The 21,232-nt window shown below is 40.8% G+C and overlaps 6 protein-coding genes, 1 long non-coding RNA gene and 1 pseudogene across 10 annotated transcripts in view; 4 read left to right on the plus strand and 4 right to left on the minus strand.

Moving 5' to 3' along the window:
* The window catches only part of LOC149501960 (uncharacterized), a 396,223-nt gene that overhangs the window by 174,506 nt on the left and 200,485 nt on the right, over positions 1 to 21,232 (minus strand). The window lies entirely within an intron of this gene.
* The window catches only part of NetA (Netrin-A), a 215,628-nt gene that overhangs the window by 39,670 nt on the left and 154,726 nt on the right, over positions 1 to 21,232 (plus strand). The window lies entirely within an intron of this gene.
* Positions 2,552 to 2,932, minus strand: Bbx-c1 (bombyxin C-1). Its single transcript, XM_028183280.2, has one exon. The coding sequence runs from the start codon at positions 2,898 to 2,900 to the stop codon at positions 2,625 to 2,627; it is 276 nt and encodes a 91-aa protein (XP_028039081.2). The 5' UTR covers positions 2,901 to 2,932; the 3' UTR covers positions 2,552 to 2,624.
* On the plus strand, positions 3,904 to 4,332 carry LOC149501976 (bombyxin B-5). The gene has a single exon (XM_089730801.1). It carries the CDS (start codon positions 3,969 to 3,971, stop codon positions 4,236 to 4,238), a length of 270 nt encoding a protein of 89 aa, XP_089586927.1. The 5' UTR covers positions 3,904 to 3,968; the 3' UTR covers positions 4,239 to 4,332.
* On the minus strand, positions 9,879 to 10,296 carry LOC114249640 (bombyxin A-4). Its single transcript, XM_028183278.2, has one exon. The coding sequence runs from the start codon at positions 10,225 to 10,227 to the stop codon at positions 9,949 to 9,951; it is 279 nt and encodes a 92-aa protein (XP_028039079.2). The 5' UTR covers positions 10,228 to 10,296; the 3' UTR covers positions 9,879 to 9,948.
* LOC149501977 (bombyxin B-2-like) lies at positions 10,407 to 11,813 on the plus strand (annotated as a pseudogene).
* On the minus strand, positions 13,692 to 14,076 carry LOC114252228 (bombyxin A-9). Its single transcript, XM_028186733.2, has one exon. It carries the CDS (start codon positions 14,034 to 14,036, stop codon positions 13,758 to 13,760), a length of 279 nt encoding a protein of 92 aa, XP_028042534.2. The 5' UTR covers positions 14,037 to 14,076; the 3' UTR covers positions 13,692 to 13,757.
* Positions 16,242 to 17,240, plus strand: LOC114249644 (bombyxin B-5). The gene has a single exon (XM_028183282.2). The coding sequence runs from the start codon at positions 16,863 to 16,865 to the stop codon at positions 17,130 to 17,132; it is 270 nt and encodes an 89-aa protein (XP_028039083.2). The 5' UTR covers positions 16,242 to 16,862; the 3' UTR covers positions 17,133 to 17,240.

Genomic DNA, 21,232 nt, shown 5'->3' on the forward strand with positions numbered 1-21,232 from the left:
CACTTTGTTTGAAGAAGTACTTATCATAGTTCTCAAGAAATACCTAATTAATAAGCATTATAATTAAAAAAAAAAACTTTCCTCGAGTCCACTCCAAGGCCGGGTGGTATGTGGCAAAAAGATATATGGAAACGAATTATGATTGAACACAGTGGTAGCATGAACCGACTTTGCTCCAGTGACGGCAATGTCCATCGCATTTAAATAAATAAACCGAAATCACAAGGCTATCTCAAACAATTCTTCAAAGCACCCCCCAATTTGCGGTAGGCAGCGGCTTGGTTCTGCCCCTGGCATTGCTGAAGTCCATGGGCAACGGTAACCACTCACCATCAGGTGGGCCGCATGGTCGTCTGCCTACAAGGGCAATAAAAAAAAAAAAAAACATACTTTCGTGGATGTGACATTAGAGTGGCTAAAGGAATATCATCCATATGGGTGCTTTAATTTAGTAAAGAAATTTGCGATTTTATTAGGATGCAAGAATAATAGGTGGACTAAATGCTCAGTCAGAACAGATTTTATAACAGCAGCCAGAGTGCCTCCGCAAGATACCCATCAGCTCGAGCACTAGTGCTTCGCGAATGCATATACTATATCTGCTCAACCTTATCACCGATGAGTGTTGGTATCAATAACTTGAAATTGTCATTAACGCCGTTCTAGTTTTGCTTGTCTTCTTCTGTTATACGCTAACCAACGTAATAGTGGCCTTTCTATTCCTAATACGACAATAGAGTGAATCTGTCATGTTGACAGCAATTCGCCAGATGGTACCCACTCATATTTATTCTAGTTTGTACCCATATTTGGCATCATCTGTTAGAACAAGAGCCCTACTAGTTTTAATTCAAAATTCATTTCAATTGAAACAGATTAAAAATTAAATCCCTTAGTTAAAATAATACATTACTTGTCCTGCTATTATGTTTTAGCTCAATGATCCAAATCGCATCCACGGCTCCGGAATAGGATTTTTTTATTGCTTAGATGTGTGGATGAGCTCACAGCCCACCTGGTGTTAAGTGGTTACTGGAGTCCATAGACATCTACGACGTAAATGTGCCATCCACCTTGAGATATAAGTTCTAAAGTCTAAAGTAACTAGTCAGGTCATAAGTATTGTCACACAGTAAAAACTTTTCTTTTAGAATGCTGGCCACAAAAAAGTTTATTGAATTCGAATTTCGAATTGTTCGTGAAAATAAAAATGTATACTTTTAGAATTTTACTCATTTTTAAATATGGAGTGGACGCTTAAAGAAGACCTTGTTGCAGTTATTGCGTTGCATCGTTGCGGTTACGCGCCAATTCAAATTTTTAACATACTGAAAAATTAGAATATAACCAAAAGATTCGTTTATCGTACCATCAAACGATACAATGAAGACTCTAGTGTAGATGACAGGTCAAGAAGTGGTCTCCCTCGGTCTGTTAGGACTCCAGCAGTGATAAAAGCTGTGAAGGCGCGAATTCAAAGAAATCCCAAACGTAAGCAGAAACTGTTGGCCCTTCAGATGGGGTTAAGCAGAACCACGGTGAAAAGGGTGTTAAATGAAGACTTAGGGCTTCGGGCATATCGAAGAAAAACAGGACATCGTTTGAATGCTCGTCTAATGGATCTGAGACTAAAGAGATGCCGCGCTTTGTTGAAGCGGTACGCGGGAAAAAAATATCGGGAAATAATTTTTTCGGATGAAAAATTTTTTACCGTAGAAGAGAGCTACAACAAACAAAATGATAAGGTGTACACACACAGTAGTGAAGAAGCGAGCAACCGTATTCCGCGTGTCCAACGAGGTCATTTTCCATCCTCGCTCATGGTATGGTTGGGAGTTTCTTATTGGGGCTTAACAGAGGTACATTTTTGTGAGAAAGGTGTAAAAACGAATGCAGTTGTGTATCAAAATACAGTCCTGACGAACCTCGTGGAACCTGTTTCTCATACCATGTTCAATAACAGGCACTGGGTATCCCAACAAGATTCGGCGCCAGCTCATAGAGCGAAGAGCACACAAGACTGGCTGGCGGCGCGTGAAATCGACTTCATCCGGCACGAAGACTGGCCCTCCTCCAGTCCAGATATGAATCCGTTAGATTACAAGATATGGCAACACTTGGAGGAAAAGGCGTGCTCAAAGCCTCATCCCAATTTGGAGTCACTCAAGACATCCTTGATTAAGGCAGCCGCCGATATTGACATGGACCTCGTTCGTGCTGCGATAGACGACTGGCCGCGCAGATTGAAGGCCTGTATTCAAAATCACGGAGGTCATTTTGAATAAACTTTAGTGTCATAAGAATCTATGTTTTGTTAAGTTCATTTTGGTATATGAATGGTTACATAATAAATAAACTTGTTTCAATTATTTTACCTTAAACATGTGACAGAATTTATGACCTGACTAGGTATAGTTACATAGTTACTATACAATATAGTTTCTTCACTCCTCTTGATCTTACGAACTCTCTAGTCAGTAGAAACTCGGTATATTACTATTTTTTTATTTAAAAGTACTTATTTTAATAAGTACCATTAATAAAACATATATTATTTTAGTAAATAATTTATTTAATATAAATCAGGCGTTTACGAAAATTGTCAAATTGTCGAGTTTTCCGCACTAGTTATCGCAGTATGACATCAGAACGTCTATTGTGCAGGGTCTGTAGCAGCACTCATCGACAATACCGCGTTTCCCACGAGACGAGGAGAAGGGGGGCAGCCACGGCCAGCCGTAGCCCGCGTACTGGGATCCGCTTCGTTTCTGCATGTCCGACCAACACAGGCTGGACATCGTACGCGCCAAAAAGTCTCCACAATAAAATTGGCTGGCTGTCTGTGCTCCTCCTAACACGAGCATGGCAGAAACGACAACAAGGAGTATGACCAGTTTCATGATAATTCCTTACGTGCTACTCGTTGTGATGCAGGATGTCAATGTTGCGAGAGTGCGAAAGTCTCTCATTTTATATGGAAGCTTGGTTAATTAGTATACAGTCAAGTATGTGAGCACGTAATCGATGCGACGCTACGTAGGCTTAGCCAGTGATCGGCTGAGAAGTTCAGGAAATTAAACTGACGGGTTCGATATATTCAAACGTTTCATAGCTTTCAAATGACAATTACATATATGCGTGACCTGATTTATTTTTCTCCTTATTATTTTATACACATTGGACTTTACTATGATTAAAATAAAATTTATGAACTCATTTCATATATATACTTATAAATTTCATGATTTAAATTAATATTACGATTTTTTTTCTTAGTTAACTAGGCCTAAACCAACTAAGCCTAACGGCTTAGTTGGTTTTTAATTATCAGTGAAATAATTCCCCTTAGACCAACCAAATTATACAAACATGTTATGTCTACGGAGTTGGCTGACTACTTTACAGCCTTAGAAGATAAGCCTTGTTGCTTGTCTACCTATCTGCTTGTCTACCTATCTGAGCAATAAAGAAAATCCTGAAGAAATATTTCACAAAATTTAGTAAGCGGCCACTGCCACAAACATTGGAATATCCTCACAGCATAAGGGTATCGGTTAAAGAAAGGGTTACCAGTTTACCAAGTTAATCATGTGTTATATATTATTATATGATATATATTATTTTTCGGATGTACAGTCTGTCTGTACTAATAACATACTAATAATAATAACATATGTATGCGTTATTTTTAGTGGAACATTCAAGAGGAAGTGATTCCACAGATACGACGAGAGAACTTACCATTGTCGTCATCCCAGCCTCGACTTGGTCGTTCCATTACATATATAACCTGGCTGTAGGGTGTGTAGGTAGAACATATAGCTGCGATTGGTGTAGGTGTGATTAATTGAATAGTAATTAAGGGGTTTTCAGTATAAAAGAACCAGTCCGTCTTGCTTACATCACATTCGAATCCAATACATTGAACTGATAAGGACTTTCTCGTAAAACGATTACAAAGCACCACGATGAAGACTGCAGTAATGTTCATATTAGTAGTCGTGATCAGTTTGACGTATTCAAGCGAGGAGCAGGAGGTAGCGCGCACGTACTGCGGCCGACACTTGGCGAATATACTCGCCTACGTGTGCTTCGGAGTGGAGAAACGCGGCGGTGCGCAGTACGCGCCTTACTGGCAGGAGACATACTTGCGATCTCGCAAGGGACCCGGCGTAGTGGACGAATGCTGTTTCCGCCCTTGCAAACTAGAGGTTCTCAAATCGTACTGCGATGTGTAATGTATTACTTTAACAAAAGTTATCTACTGACTGTTTTTAAGATCAACGTCTTAAGATAAGATAGATTTATGTAATAAATTGCCAGTAAGAAGTATTTCTGAGTTGTTTTATTAAATTAAAAGTTATCGTCTGAGCGTCTTTTGTCAACTTAGCTGTCAAATCTTTTGTCAAGCGGCTAATTTAGTTTGAAGTTGCAAGGGAAACATAAAATTGGCAAAAATGTTTGACCATTGGCTAACTTCATCAGTTAATTGGTTTTAATTCAATGCTTCTTAACGGGACGTAGCCCTAGTTTATGGTCAGACGTTACTACCTCGCCGTAGCATCGTAACATAGCATAACAATTTCCCTCGGGTTTTGCAACATAATTAAAACCACTTTTCACACTGCAGCTCTGTTAGTTAGGTTACAGTAAGTTTTAAAGAGCGGGCACTGTTAATATTGGTAATATATGACGTGTTTCAAAGGACAATCGAGTATTTCTATATACATATGTCGTAACTTATTGAGATAAGCTATGAAAAAATGTATCGTGTTTGTTAGATCTAGTTTGCACATAGATGAAGTATTTATTATTTGTCATTTGTCACCATATCAGGCCCAGTGTTATTGACTTGGTATAGTCACTGACAATTTTGCGGGGGAATGCTAACACGAGGCGTATGACCACAACGGGTCATTTCATGTGTTAATGTCGATAGATTGAAGGTAGGTAGGTAGAATTTAAAAAAATTGACAAAGTATTTTTTTTTTTTTATTGCCTTTGTAGGCAGACGAGCATACGGCCCACCTGATGGTGAGTGGTTACCGTCGCCCATGGACTTCAGCAATGCCAAGGGCAGAGCCAAGCCGCTGCCTGCCGCTGAATTATGTGGCACTATGCTACTTTTCGCTTGAAATTTGATCAAATTACTAATAATTTATAATATTCCAATTATAGATTAATATTGTTTGATATCGTTTCTTGGATATATTTCTCTCTTTTGAGTGCGCATTAATTGTTTAACAAGCAAACTTTGTAAAATAGTTTTTATTTTGATTGAATGTGATTCTAAGATAAGATCTAATTACTACAGCGTTTTTGCATTATTTTGTAATCTATAATTCATATATCTAACGCAAACCACGCTAACATACCTAATATATAAATTCTGTTCAGAGTAAGTGTTTCTCTGTTCAGAGAGTCTGGTGGTATCTACGAATAAAGGTGGTATTCTCATAAGGCACTTGGCTCCGGCCTCAAAGACCATGCATTGACTTTTTTTAATGTTATACACTAGGTTAACATACCTCTCACGTATATGTATGTAGGAGCCTCGCCAGCTCACAGGGAGACGCACTCAGCATCACCATGTCGTCACCATTTCATAACTGATATTATTGATATTGATACCTTCAACATGACAGCCGACATGTGTGCTGCTAAGCTCGTCAATCAGAGCATTGACGTACAGATTAAAAAGCTTACGGGAAGTCAGTCCCCCCTGCTTCACCCTGCACTCCAACCTGTACGGTTCGGACAGCGTTTCTGCCCATCTCACAACGCTGACCTGGTTGCTGTACTAAAATTTAAAAATGCTATTTACTTCTGGTGGCACTTTGGTATCCTCCAGTTTTTGCCATAATGTATCGTAGCAGATCAAACGCTTTCGATAGGTCAATGATGCGATGAGTCTTTCTATCAGTGTAGTACACAGTCCGTTTTGGGCACAAAATTGCACTTTATGTGGAAAGACCTGGTCTAAAACAAAACTGGTCGTGATGGAGCAGTAGAAATTTATCCAGCTCAGAATATTTCATGCCCAATCAGGCCAATGTTTAATGTATTTGTGACCTTCCAAAAGTTTTTAAAATATTTATTTGAGTTATGTGATCCAACTTCAGCAACTGAATCGATCCAACTTCACCTGTTCCTCGTTATTTTGGCACCTTCTTAGGCGCGCTTTAAATATCGATCTACTTTTACACATATCCTCATGTATAGGACCGAATTTAGGCTTGTTATAATTTAACCAAATTAGAAACTTGAGTCTAGGGGGTAGTTGACTTGAGTTAGGGGTACAAAAGTACGAGCCGGGGGCCGGAGGAGGGCGTTTGTTCAGCTCCGGCCCCTATGAGGAGGCAGTCTCCTCCCGGTTATGGTCAGGGGGCGACCTAAGGGGGTTGAGGATGCGCCGCACGCTACCGTCACTCTAGCGCGCTGGCACCAGGAGGACGGGACGGCGCGTCTGCGACTGCGGACTGCGATGCGGTCCGCATTTTCGTCGTCGCTGTCGTCGCCGAACATACTGTGGAAGAGCAACCCGGTCGGCGGTGTATCGCGTTCCGACCCGGCAGGCTGGTTCTGGCCCAGCGGGGTATCCCGGAACTCCAGCGGCATCGCCCGGGCGGCCTGGTAGGGCCACCGTACCGCGGAGACCGACGTCGTTGATCGTTGACTATCGCCTCGACGACCCGTCGGTCGGGCGTCCTCGGGGTGGCGCCGCGTGTCTGGTTGTAGTGTTGACCGCGGGAACTCCTCTACTCTGACCGGGTTCTGACCCCGGACGGAGATCGGACGTCGGGTGTAAGAGTGCAGGGAAGTCGTTTAGTGGGTGGGCCCTAAAATCCTTGGGCACGCGATCTGCTCTCAATACAAAAAAAAAGGGATACAAAAGCAGCTAAATGTCGTGCAGAGAGGTTTCGCCCAAAAACTGTGCAAAGCCTATGGCGCAGTCTCCTTGAACTCAGCGCTTATTCTGGCTGGGTTGCTCCCTTTCGATCTACGCATTCGCGAGGTGGTTTCTTAATATGAAGCCAAGAGGGGGATACCCCAGCCAGCATATTTTAAGTCGTCGTGGCCTAAAGGATAAGACGTCCGGTGCATTCGTTGTTGCGATGCACCGGTGTTAGAATCCCGCAGGCGGGTACCAATTTTTCTAATGAAATACGTACTTAACAAATGTTCACGATTGACTTCCACGGTGAAGGAATAACATCGTGTAATGAAAGTCAAAAACCCGCAAAATTATAATTTGCGTAATCACTGGTGGTAGGACCTCTTGTGAGTCCGCACGGGTAGGTACCACCGCCCTGCCTATTTCTGCCGTGAAGCAGTTAATGCGTTTCGGTTTGAAGGGTGGGGTAGCCGCTGTAACTATACTGAGACCTTAGAACTTATATCTCAAAGATGGGTGGCGCATTTACGTTGTAGATGTCTATGGGCTCCAGTAACCACTAAACACCAGGTGGGCTGTGAGCTCGTCCACCCATCAAAGCAATAAAAAAAAAAAAAAAGACGAGGAACAGTACAATGGCCACAGCAATTATGCTGTGCGAATCTTTACGGACGGCAGCAAGATTGAGGGTAAAGTTGGAGCGGCGCTATTCTTGTGGAATAAAACCACCGAAACTAAAACCATCAAGCTCGCGTTGTCATCCTATTGCACCGTCTATCAGGCAGAACTCGTAGCTCTATGGAGGGCGACGGAAGAAGTGGCGAAGAACCGCGAGACCTCTTTCGGTATCTACAGGGACTCTGTTGCCGCTCTCCAAACGATAACCAACCTCAGTTCCCCCCACCCCCTAGCTGTGCAAACCAGAGAGACACTGAGGCGATGTCAACTCCAAAACAAAAGCGTTTATTTGTTCTGGATCAAGGCCCACGCAGGCTTGGAGGGAAACAAGAGAGCTGATCGTCTCGCAAAAGAAGCGGCCCTAAAGTTAAAAAAAAAGCCGGACTATGACCAATGTCCGGTCTCTTTCGTCAAGCGTAGTATCCGCATGGCTACGCTCGTGGAATGGAACAGGAGATACTCCTCCTCCTCGCGTCGTTTCCTCACTGCTGAGGGCCGTGACCATTATAATTCGACATGATTTTACTCCTTGTGATGTCCCGCCAGCGCCTCCGATCATTGGCCGCATGAAGGGCGTCGTGGAATGGGATCTCTAGTGTGGTGCGGATTTGGTCGAACCACCTTGTCGGACTGCGCCCGCGCGGTCTCTTTCCCTCGATCTTCCCTGTAGTCTTTCTAATAGTCTTTCTAAGCTATCCGGTGTTTTCCGAGCAATATGACCGAAGTACTCGAGTGCGCGGCGAAGGCAGAGTGGAGATACAAGTCTGGTGAGACAGCCTCCGTAACAAAAATGTTCTTTCCCAATGCAGCGGAGGCGTGCACAATCGTCAGAAAAATTGAAACCACAAGCGTCATGACGTAAATATTGACAGGCCACGGTGGGTTTTCCGCATACTTGAACCGCTTCAAGGGCAAGGACAATCCATCGTGTTTATGTGAGCCTGGGGTAGATGAAACGGTTCCGCATCTCCTCTTGGAATATCCTGTTTTTGCAAGAGACCGATTCGAGATCGAGCAAATATTAGTTAGATACGACAATGGTTGCTAGAAACTTACTGGAGTTGATTAAGAGAAAAGATAATGAGTTATTTATAAAGTATTGTTAAAAATAGCAAATAGAATCATAAATAGAAACATGTGAAAGCAAACTATGATAGCAATATATAGTAAGTAGAAATTGTATATCATAAAAATTGTATTAGATAGTTAGACTAATTGTGTTAGCAGAAGAAATATAACCTGAAAAAAGACCATTATGTAAAAATTGAAACGATTTATAAAAATAGATGTGTAAGCTTTAAGATTGTAAGACTGTACGCAAAAATTAAGTAATAACTCCCGATCCATAGTCCTTACATTAGGTAAAAATAAAAATAAATAAATAAATTCAAATGTAATATTAAGAGCCATGACAACGACATGGGAAATAATTGTGTAGGCAAAATTAGAGGTTTTAGCTGGTTGGAGTACAGCACTACCCGAGCCCTCCATTTTCGGGTGTCCATGATGGATTTTCCCTCCTGTTTTGTCTGTATTTATAAAAAAAAATGTCTGTTCAGTCCCATTATGTGTTTTCGTTTAGTTGATCATTGGCTCTGATTATTGGTACAAAGAATGGCTGACTGGCTCAATGCAAAAACAATATCACTGTACAGACGACCTATGACTATCCTGTGCTCTAAGTTATTACATAATCGGCCACAACAGTCATGCAATTCCTGAAGAAAATTTATATCCCTTAGACGTTCATGATAATATTGTGTGTATAATTTTATTTCATTATAATTTCTTAGACTCAATTTTTAATATGGCAATTGAGTAAATCTTGTGGTTGCCAACGTTTTCCTACAAATAGTAACGTAATGAATTACGGATCCTTATCTAGATATATAACATGTCTGATATGTTTGACACCTTTAATAAACTACTTTCTAGTAATTGTCAATAATAAGTGGCTTTTTTTTGTGTCTTCATATAAAAAATGACAAATGAAAAATAAATAAATTGAAAAGAAAAGTGTAAAGGTCATAAATGTGATGGATATTTAATAATGACATATGACCATAAAAAGTTACTTGAACTTTTGGTGTGAGACACGTCTCAACATCACTCATCATAAGGGGCTCTAACATCCAGTTAATATCAGGCGGTTGGTAAGCTTCTGTGATTTTCGCGCTAATGAAGGAAAACGATAGTCTGAGGCTCGGAAGCTTGCTTGCCAATCAAAATCATCTAAATGATGTCTAAAAAACTGTATCTAAATCTCCAGTCAACACTTTCAATTGTGGTTCAGGAAAAGAAGAACTTTTTACTATTATTTACGGTTTTTTATTTCCAAATGTATTGAGAACGAACCAGTTCGGTAAAGGAATGGTCTAACAGTACGACAGAAGCACGTCCACGCTGCAGGGTCTAAGACAGCACTCATCCACGATGCCTCGTTTGCCGCGTCCTTCCGAGTACGGCATCAGCCACGCGGAGCCGTAGCTCGCGAACTGAGCACCGCTGCGCTTGTCCACGCCCGCTTCCCAGCACAAGTCGGCCAGAGTGCGAGCCAAGTGGCGCCCGCAGTACGTGTGCACTCCTTGTGGCTGTTGTGTTGACACCCACATTACTGTTGACAACATTAATACAATAGCAAGGAGAATCTTCATATTTGGCGACTAAAGTGTATTTCGGAGGACGTCTCGCTGATGCCACAGATGAAATGTGAATGTGAAGAAAGCTAAGCAACCCTTCCTTTATATATGGACGATTAGTTAATGAATATTTATATAATAACACATGTACATGTGATTTATATGACATTGCGTAGGTTCCAATAATTAACCAATGAACTGAATTAAATTTTGTACATTTACTTGACGCAGCTTTTAACTTTGAACGCCTCGCAAAATTTATAAATATTTGTCATCATCATTATGTAGTAAGTAGTAACTAGGAGACAAAGTAAGCATCATCCGGTATCAGTGGTGAACTTGGAACCAGTTCATAACGCTCGATACACGCGTGGCTGGAAGAGAGCGTTTATGACTTTATCAGAGCTGTAGTCATCATCATGCTTTGTAGATTATTTATGAAAGTATGGCGTGGTATGAGTGCTTTAATAGCTCATTTCAAAAGATTCGTAGTGGCAAATTCTACCATAGAGGAACTGCGCGTGCCAAGTGATGACCGGGTTACAATGTTGAAATCATTCTAAGAAGACTTAGATTAAGACTGTCTCGTTTGATGCGAGGTTCGGCAAGCCTAAGGTTCGCCAAACTCTGGTCTGCAAACTGGTATTCTACAGCAAAGCTCCGAAATTATCGTTTTACCAGTTCATAAAATGTACCGAATTCTTGTGCTGGAATAGAACATTCACAGTAAACAGGACAGTAACCAAGTTCAGAGACTTTATATGCGAAACGTGACGCTACTCGAGAATCAATACCAGCTGCATCATTATGAATATTTAGGTTTATATCCGCCGGTCTAATTTATTTCACAGTGTGTAGGTTTTATTCAGGCTTTAGAACGTTTGACCCCGGTACAAATGAAATTTTCCAGATCTGTAGTCTAATGTGCTTTTGACGTAATGGACCCAGGCGACATTGTAAGGTGGGATTAACTGAATAGTAATTAAGGAGTTTTCAGTATAAAAGAACCAGTTCGTCTTGCTTACATCACATTCGAATCCAATAGTTTGGGCTGATAAGGACCTTCTCTTAAAACGATTACAAAGCACCATGATGAAGACTTCAGTAATGTTCATGTTAGTAGTCGTGATCAGTTTGATGTGTTCAAGCGAGGCGCAGGAGGTAGCGCGCACGTAATGCGGCCGACACTTGGCGGATACACTCGCCGACTTGTGCTTCGGGGTGGAGAAACGCAGCGGTGCGCAGTACGCGCCCTACTTCTGGACGAGACAATACTTGGGATTTCGCGGGAAACGCGGCGTAGTGGACGAATGCTGTTTCCGGCCTTGCACACTTGACGTTCTCTTATCTTATTGTGGTTAGGTTCAATTGTGTCTCGAATTTTATTATTATTATTAAGATTTAATGAATAAACTGGCAGTAAATAAGTATTTCAGTCGTTTTAATATAGAGAAAGTTTTGAGATGAACATTTTACATTGTTAGAATTTTAAAACTTGAACCTTTTTCTACTCATTTAAAATGGGTATTTACCTACGTTTTAGTTGACTCTAGCTTATAAATTTTTTAGTCCCTTTGAGATTTTATTTGAGGCGATCTATAATTAAAAATTAATTAACTATAATTAATGACGCTATTAATGGCGTCGCATCGCGAGAGCATCGGTGTCGCAGGATTCGACTGATGCATGACCACGACCACTCTGTCAAGAGTGTACGACTAGGATGATTATTAAACAGAGTATTCAGTTGTTGAGAACAATGAACTTATGTTTTAGAGTCTTTTCACTCCCATTTTTTATAGGATTGATGTCGATAGACCGACCGATAGGTTGACTGAAACGGGATTTTCTGTTCTTATCCGACTCAGTCTTTTCTAACTTTTTGTCCACTCTTTCTTTGAATAATTGACAAATTAGATGACACTTTCTTGACTGACAATTCCACTAAGTTTGCGCACTGTCTCAGCATACTTCCCCATTCCCGTCACTTCATAACGACAGTCCTTTCGTTTTTTCTGTGACGTTGTATTTCTCATAATTAGGACGATCATAGGTGACAATAGACAATTTTAAAAGTGGTCGCTTGCACAAAAAGAAAGACTTACGAAATTTATATAAGTAGTGCATTATTGAGACACCGATTGTTTGACTCATTTCAAAACTGTTTTAGGTCTAATTCAACCAAACTGCTTGCAGGTTAACGATATTCTTAGTGTCTGAAATGTTGTTATAGCCTTACTACTCGGCAGACGCTTTTAGTACCCACTCTGTTTTTAGATAAACTGTACTTGGTGTGGGCCTACAATTTGCAACCTGTAGATTTGTTAGTTTAAGAAATATCAATAGGCTGTTGGCTTTTTTCATCGGCAGCTATTTTAGAGACTTTGAGAATTGAGTAGGATGGATGAATGAAATTCAGGAAAGAAAGGCTTGCTATCAGGTGCACCAGTTCCTTTAGAGATGAGATCCCACAGAGATCAGCTCGGAATTGCGACCTAATGAGAAATTCCGGCGAGAAAGACAGGAGGTTGGCTTACACTTGCTGCACTTAAATTTATTCTGCCAGTCACGATACAATAGTATACCTGAAAATATTGTTAATGTCCAATAAATACTCTGAATTGTACAGTAATAATAGTCTCTTATTTTATTTCGAGTTAAATTTAATAGGCAATAGAGATCCATAGTCACAACGAAATTTATCAGTAAGACAAGAATATGACAGTTTGAAGATATTATATCTGAGAATACGAAATCATACCATTGTGCCGACTCAAAAGACCCCTATAGCTAAAAAGACCAAACTCTTGGAGGAAGTTGAAAGAGAAAAGGAAGAATAACAGATGACAGAGACTAAAAGAGGAGAGAAGATAAAACGTGTAAATGACCTTTATAGAATTGATTGAGACATTAAGATAAACACTATATAGTTAGGCGTGTTTAATTAAAGATACCCTACATGAAATGAATTTAGTTTCATTAACTTTTGCAGGGAGACGCTCAAGTTGTACACACTTAGGCGAGCATTCCTTCAGCACGACCAATATATTGTTAATAGGCTGTTAGCCGTGAGCATTTATGAATGTTATCTGAACAAAATTAAAAGCCTAAAGAGCGGTATACACAAGGTCATAAATTTGCTCTCTTACATGAGATTTTTCTTTGTGTTGATTTGCCGGTTCATGGTCAAGTCATGGTTTGCTTAAGAACTACACAGTAATGCAACTATTCTTGGGTTCTATCTTCCCAGGTAACTGTGAGTGTTATGACTTTGATAACCACTTAATATTCCCATTAAACCCAGGCGTGAGAGTCTGTCATGCCACGCCACAAAGGTCAACATTTTCACGGGGCTCGAGAGCAAGTCAAAACCTTTTAATTTTGCTTTTGCCGATCAAAAACAACGACGTAAAGGCTAAAAACCGTATGTGTATCGCCAGTCAACACTTCTAGTTATGGTTCAGGAAGAGAAGAACAACTTTTATTATTTACAGCTATTTATTTCCAAATGTATTGAGAACGAATTCGTTTGGTAAAGGAGTGGTCTAACAGTACGACGGAAGCACGTCCACGCTGCAGGGTCTGAGACAGCACTCATCCACGATGCCTCGTTGGCCGCGTCCTTCCGAGTACGGCATCAGCCACGCGGAGCCGTAGCTCGCGAACTGAGCATCGCTGCGCTTGTCCACGCCCGCTTCCCAGCACAGGTCGGCCAGAGTGCGGGCCAAGTGACGCCCGCAGTACGTGTGCACTGTTTGAGGCTGTTGTGTTGACGCCCACATTACTGTTGTCAACATTAATGCAATAGCAAGGAGTAATTTCATGTTTGGCGACTGAAGTGTGTTTCGAAGGAAGTCTTGCTAATGCGACTGATGAAATGTGAATGTGATGAGCTTTGAAGTCGTCGTGGCCTAACGGATAAGACGTCCGGTGCATTCGTGTTGAGCGATGCACCGATGTTCGAATCTCAGGCGGGTACCAATTTTTCTAATGAAATACGTACTCAACAAATGTTCACGATTTACATCCACGGTGAAGGAATAACATCGTGTAATAAAAATGAAACCCGCAAAATTATAATTTGCGTAATTACTGGTGGTAGGACCTCTTGTGAGTCCGCGCGGATAGGTACCACCGCCCTGCCTATTTCTGCCGTGAAGCAGTAATGCGTTTCGGTTTGAAGGGTGGGGCAGCCGTTGTAACTATACTGAGACCTTAGAACTTATATCTCAAGGTGGGTGGCGCATTTACGTTGTGGATGTCTATGGGCTCCAGTAACCACTTAACACCAGGTGGGCTGTGAGCTCGTCTACCCATCTAAGCAATAAAAAAAAAAAAAAAATGTGGTTCATGAATATTTATTTATAACAAAATTATGGTCACGTGATTTATTTGACATTGCGTAGGTTCTAATAATTAACCAACGAACTGAATTAAATGTTGTACATTTACTTGACGCGACTTTTAATTTTGAACGCCTAGCAAACTTTATAGATATTAGTCGTCATAATTAGTAAGTAGTCAAAGTAGGCATCATCCAGTATCAGTGATGAACTTAGAACCAGTTCATAATGCTCGACACACGCGGGGCTGGAAGCGAGCGTTTATGACTTCACCAGAGCTGTAGTAATCATCATGTTTTATGGTTTATTTGTGAAAGTATTGCGTGGTCCAATTGCTTTGATAGCTTGAAACATTTCAAAAGATTGGTAGTGGAAAATTTTACCATAGAGAAACTGCGTGTTTCAAGGGTGACCGGGTTACAACTTTAAAATCATTCTTTGAAGCCTTAGGTTAAGACGGTCTCGGTTGTTGCGAGGTTCCACAAGCTTAAGGCTCGCCAAACTCTGGTCTTAAAACTGGTATTCTCCAGCAAAGCTCCGAAATTAACGTTTTACCAGTTCATAAAATGTACACGAATCGAATTTTTGTGCTGGAATAGAACATTCACAGTAAACATGACAGTAACCAAGTTGAGAATTTATATGCGAAGCGTGACGCTACTCGGGATCAAAACGAGCTGCATCATTATCAATATTTAGGCTTACATCCGCTGGTCTAATTGATTTCACAGTGTGTAATCTACACTAATAAATTGGCTGGCTGTCTGTGCTCCTCCTAACACGAGCATGGCAGAAACGACAACAAGGAGTATGACCAGTTTCATGATAATTCCTTACGTGCTACTCGTTGTGATGCAGGATGTCAATGTTGCGAGAGTGCGAAAGTCTCTCATTTTATATGGAAGCTTGGTTAATTAGTATACAGTCAAGTATGTGAGCACGTAATCGATGCGACGCTACGTAGGCTTAGCCAGTGATCGGCTGAGAAGTTCAGGAAATTAAACTGACGGGTTCGATATATTCAAACGTTTCATAGCTTTCAAATGACAATTACATATATGCGTGACCTGATTTATTTTTCTCCTTATTATTTTATACACATTGCACTTTACTATGATTAAAATGAATGCCAAATTAATTTATGAACTCATTTCATATATATACTTATAAATTTCATGATTTAAATTAATATTACGATTTTTTTCTTAGTTGTTAGGCTTAGTTGGTTTTAATTATCAGTGAAATAATTCCCCTTAAACCAACCAAATTATACAAACATGTTATGTCTACGGAGTTGGCTGACCACTTTACAGCCCTAGAAGATAAGCCCTTTTGCTTGTCTACTTATCTGAGCAATAAAGAAAATCCGAAGAAATATATCACAAAATTTAGTAAGCGGCCACTGCCACAAACATTGGAATATCCTCACAGCATAAGGGTATCGGTTAAAGAAAGGGTTACCTGTTTACCAAGTTAATCATATTGTGTTATATATTATTATATGATATATATTATTTTTCGGATGTACAGTCTGTCTGTACTAATAACATACTAATAATAATAACATATGTATGCGTTATCTTTAGTGGAACATTCCAGAGGAAGTGATTCCACAGATACGACGAGAGAACTGACCATTGTCGTCATCCCAGCCTCGACTTGGTCTTTCCATTACATATATTGAAGTCGTCGTGGCCTAAAGGATAATACGTCCGTCCGGTGCATTCGGATCTAGCGATGCACCGATGTTCGAATCCCGCAGGCGGGTACCAATTTTTCTAATGAAATACGTACTTAACAATTGTTCACGATTGACTTCCACGGTGAAGGAATAACATCGTGTAATAAAAATCAAACCCGTAAAATTATAATTTGCGTAATTACTGGTGGTAGGACCTCTTGTGAGTCCGCACGGGTAGGTACCACCGCCCCGCCTATTTCTGCCGTGAAGCAGTAATGCGTTTCGGTTTGAAGGGTGGGGCAGCCGTTGTAACTGTACCTTAGAACTTATATCTCAAGGTGGGTGGCGCATTTACGTTGTAGATGTCTATGGGCTCCAGTAACCACTTAATATCAGGTGGGCTGTGAGCTCGTCCACCCATCTAAGCAATAAAAAATATATATATAACCTGGCTGTAGGGTGTGTAGGTAGAACATATAGCTGCGATTGGTGTAGGTGTGATTAATTGAATAGTAATTAAGGGATTTTCAGTATAAAAGAACCAGTCCGTCTTGCTTACATCACATTCGAATCCAATACGTTGGACTGATAAGGACTTTCTCGTAAAACGATTACAAAGCACCACGATGAAGACTGCAGTAATGTTCATATTAGTAGTCGTGATCAGTTTGACGTATTCAAGCGAGGAGCAGGAGGTAGCGCGCACGTACTGCGGCCGACACTTGGCGAATATACTCGCCTACGTGTGCTTCGGAGTGGAGAAACGCGGCGGTGCGCAGTACGCGCCTTACTGGCAGGAGACATACTTGCGATCTCGCAAGGGACCCGGCGTAGTGGACGAATGCTGTTTCCGCCCTTGCAAACTAGAGGTTCTCAAATCGTACTGCGATGTGTAATGTATTACTTTAACAAAAGTTATCTACTGACTGTTTTTAAGATCAACGTCTTAAGATAAGATAGATTTATGTAATAAATTGCCAGTAAGAAGTATTTCTGAGTTGTTTTATTAAATTAAAAGTTATCGTCTGAGCGTCTTTTGTCAACTTAGCTGTCAAATCTTTTGTCAAGCGGCTAATTTAGTTTGAAGTTGCAAGGGAAACATAAAATTGGCAAAAATGTTTGACCATTGGCTAACTTCATCAGTTAATTGGTTTTAATTCAATGCTTCTTAACGGGACGTAGCCCTAGTTTATGGTCAGACGTTACTACCTCGCCGTAGCATCGTAACATAGCATAACAATTTCCCTCGGGTTTTGCAACATAATTAAAACCACTTTTCACACTGCAGCTCTGTTAGTTAGGTTACAGTAAGTTTTAAAGAGCGGGCACTGTTAATATTGGTAATATATGACGTGTTTCAAAGGACAATCGAATATTTCTATATACATATGTCGTAACTTATTGAGATAGGCTATGAAAAAATGTATCGTGTTTGTTAGATCTAGTTTGCACATAGATGAAGTATTTATTATTTGTACCATATCAGGCCTAGTGTTATTGACTTGGTATAGTCACTGACAATTTTGCGGGGGAATGCTAACACGAGGCGTATGGCCACAACGGGTCATTTCATGTGTTAAAGTCGATAGGTTGAAGGTAGGTAGGTAGAATTTATAGAATTTGACAAAGTAATTTTATGGGCACTATGCTACTTTACGCTTGAAATTTGATCTAATGACTAATAAGTTATAATATTCCAATTATCGACATTTATGTTTGATATCGTTTCTTGCATATATTTCTCTCTTTTGAGTGCGCATTAATTGTTTAACAAACAAACTTTGTAAAATAGTTTTCATTTTGATTGAATGTGATTCTAAGATAAGATCTAATTACTACAGCGTTTTTGCATTATTTTGTAATCTATAATTCATATATCTAACGCAAACCACGCTAACATACCTAATATATAAATTCTGTTCAGAGTAAGTGTTTCTCTGTTCAGAGAGTCTGGTGGTATCTACGAATAAAGGTGGTATTCTCATAAGGCACTTGGCTCCGGCCTCAAAGACCATGCATTGACTTTTTTTAATGTTATACACTAGGTTAACATACCTCTCACGTATATGTATGTAGGAGCCTCGCCAGCTCACAGGGAGACGCACTCAGCATCACCATGTCGTCACCATTTCATAACTGATATTATTGATATTGATACCTTCAACATGACAGCCGACATGTGTGCTGCTAAGCTCGTCAATCAGAGCATTGACGTACAGATTAAAAAGCTTACGGGAAGTCAGTCCCCCCTGCTTCACCCTGCACTCCAACCTGTACGGTTCGGACAGCGTTTCTGCCCATCTCACAACGCTGACCTGGTTGCTGTACTAAAATTTAAAAATGCTATTTACTTCTTGTGGCACTTTGGTATCCTCCAGTTTTTGCCATAATGTATCGTAGCAGATCAAACGCTTTCGATAGGTCAATGATGCGATGAGTCTTTCTATCAGTGTAGTACACAGTCCGTTTTGGGCACAAAATTGCACTTTATGTGGAAAGACCTGGTCTAAAACAAAACTGGTCGTGATGGAGCAGTAGAAATTTATCCAGCTCAGAATATTTCATGCCCAATCAGGCCAATGTTTAATGTATTTGTGACCTTCCAAAAGTTTTTAAAATATTTATTTGAGTTATGTGATCCAACTTCACCTGTTCCTCGTTATTTTGGCACCTTCTTAGGCGCGCTTTAAATATCGATCTACTTTTACCCATATCCTCATGTATAGGACCGAATTTAGGCTTGTTATAATTTAACCAAATTAGAAACTTGAGTCTAGGGGGTAGTCGACTTAAGTTAGGGGTACAAAAGCACGAGCCGGGGGCCGGAGCAGGGTGTTTGTCCAGCTCCGGCCCCTATGAGGAGGCAGTCTCCTCCCGGTTATGGTCGAGGGGCGACCTAAGGGGGCTGAGGCTGCGCCGCACGCTACCGTCACTCTAGCGCGCTGGCACCAGGAGGACGGGACGGTGCGTCGGCAACTGCGGACTGCAATGCGGTCCGCATTTTCGTCGTCGCTGTCGTCGCCGAACATACTGTGGAAGAGCAACCCGGTCGGCGGTGTATCGCGTTCCGACCCGGCAGGCTGGTTCTGGCCCAGCGGGGTATCCCGGAACATCACCGGCATCGCCCGGGCGGCCTGGTAGGGCCGCCTTACCGCGGAGACCGACGTCGTTAGTCGTTGACTATGGCCTCGACGACCCGTCGGTCGGGCGTCCTCGGGGTGGCGCCGCGTGTCTGGTTGTAGTGTTGACCGCGGGAACTCCCCTACTCTGACCGGGTTCTGACCCCGGACGGAGATCGGACGTCGGGTGTAAGAGTGCAGGGGAGTCGTTTAGTGGGTGGGCCCTAAAATCCTTGGGCCCGCGATCTGCTCTCAACACAAAAAAAAGGGGTACAAAAGCAGCTAAATGTGGTGCAGAGAGGTTTCGCCCAAAAATTCTGCAAAGCCTATGGCACAGTCTCCAAAAGAAGCGGCCCTAAAGTTAAAAAAAAGCCGGACTATGACCAATGTCCGGCCTCTTTCGTCAAGCGTAGTATCCGCATGGCTACGCTCGTGGAATGGAACAGGAGATACAAGTCTGGTGAGACAGCCTCCGTAACAAAAATGTTCCCAATGCAGCGGCGGCGTACACAATCGTCAGAAAAATGGGAATCACAAGCGTCATGACGTAAATATTGACGGGCCACGGTGGATTTTCCGCATACTTGAACCGCTTCAAGGGCAAGGACAATCCATCGTGTTTATGTGAGCCTGGGGTAGATGAAACGGTTCCGCATCTCCTCTTGGAATATCCTATTTTTGCAAGAGACCGATTCGAGATCGAGCAAATATTAGTTAGATACGTCAATGGTTGCTAGAAACTTACCGGAGTTGATTAAGAGAAAAGATAACGAGTTATTTATAAAGTATTGTTTAAAAATAGCAAATAGAATCATAAATAGAAACAGGTGAAAGCAAACTATGATAGAAATATGTAGTAGGTAGAAATTGTATATCATAACAATTGTATTAGATAGTTAGACTAATTGTGCTAGCATAAGAAATATAACCTGAAAAAAGACCATTATGTAAAAATTGAAACGATTTATAAACATAGATGTGTAAGTTTTAAGTTTGTAAGACTGTACGTAAAAATTAAGTAATAACTCCTGATCTATAGCCCTTACATTAGGTAAAAATAAAAATAAATAAATAAATTCAAATGTAATATTAAGAGCCATATCAACGACATGGGAAATAATTGTGAAGGCAAAATTAGAGGTTTTAGCTGGTTGGTGTCCGGCACTACCCGAGCCCTTCATTTTCGGGTGTCCATGATGGATATTCCCTCCTGCTTTGTCTGTATTTATAAATAAAAAAATATGTCTGTTCAGTCCCATTATGTGTTTTCGTTTAGTTGATCATTGGCTCTGATTATTGGTACAAAGAATGGCTGACTGGCTCAATGCAAAACCAATATCACTGTACAGACGACCTTTGACTATCCTGTGCTCTAAGTTATTACATAAGTGGCCACAACAGTCATGCAATTCCTGAAGAAAATTTATATCCCTTAGACGTTCATGATAATATTGTGTGTATAATTTTATTTCATTATAATTTCTTAGACTCAATTTTTTATATGTCAATTGAGTAACTCTTGTGGTTGCCAACGTTTTCCTACAAATAGTAACGTAATGAATTACGGATCCTTATCTAGGTATATAACATGTCTGATATGTTTGACACCTTTAATAAACTACTTTGTAGTAATTTTCAATAATAAGTGGCTTTTTTTTGTGTCTTTGAAATTGAAAAGAAAAGTGTAAAGGTCATAAATGTGATGGATATTTAATAATGACATATGACCATAAAAAGTTACTTGAATTTTTGGTGTGAGACACGACTCAACATCACTCATCACATGGGGCTCTAACATCCAGTTAATATCAGGCGGTTGGTAAGCTTCTGTGATTTTCGCGCTAATGAAGGAAAACGATAGTCTGAGGCTTGCTTGC

Source organism: Bombyx mandarina, chromosome 11 (genome assembly GCF_030267445.1).
Source record: "Bombyx mandarina strain Sakado chromosome 11, ASM3026744v2".
NCBI lineage: Eukaryota > Metazoa > Arthropoda > Insecta > Lepidoptera > Bombycidae > Bombyx > Bombyx mandarina.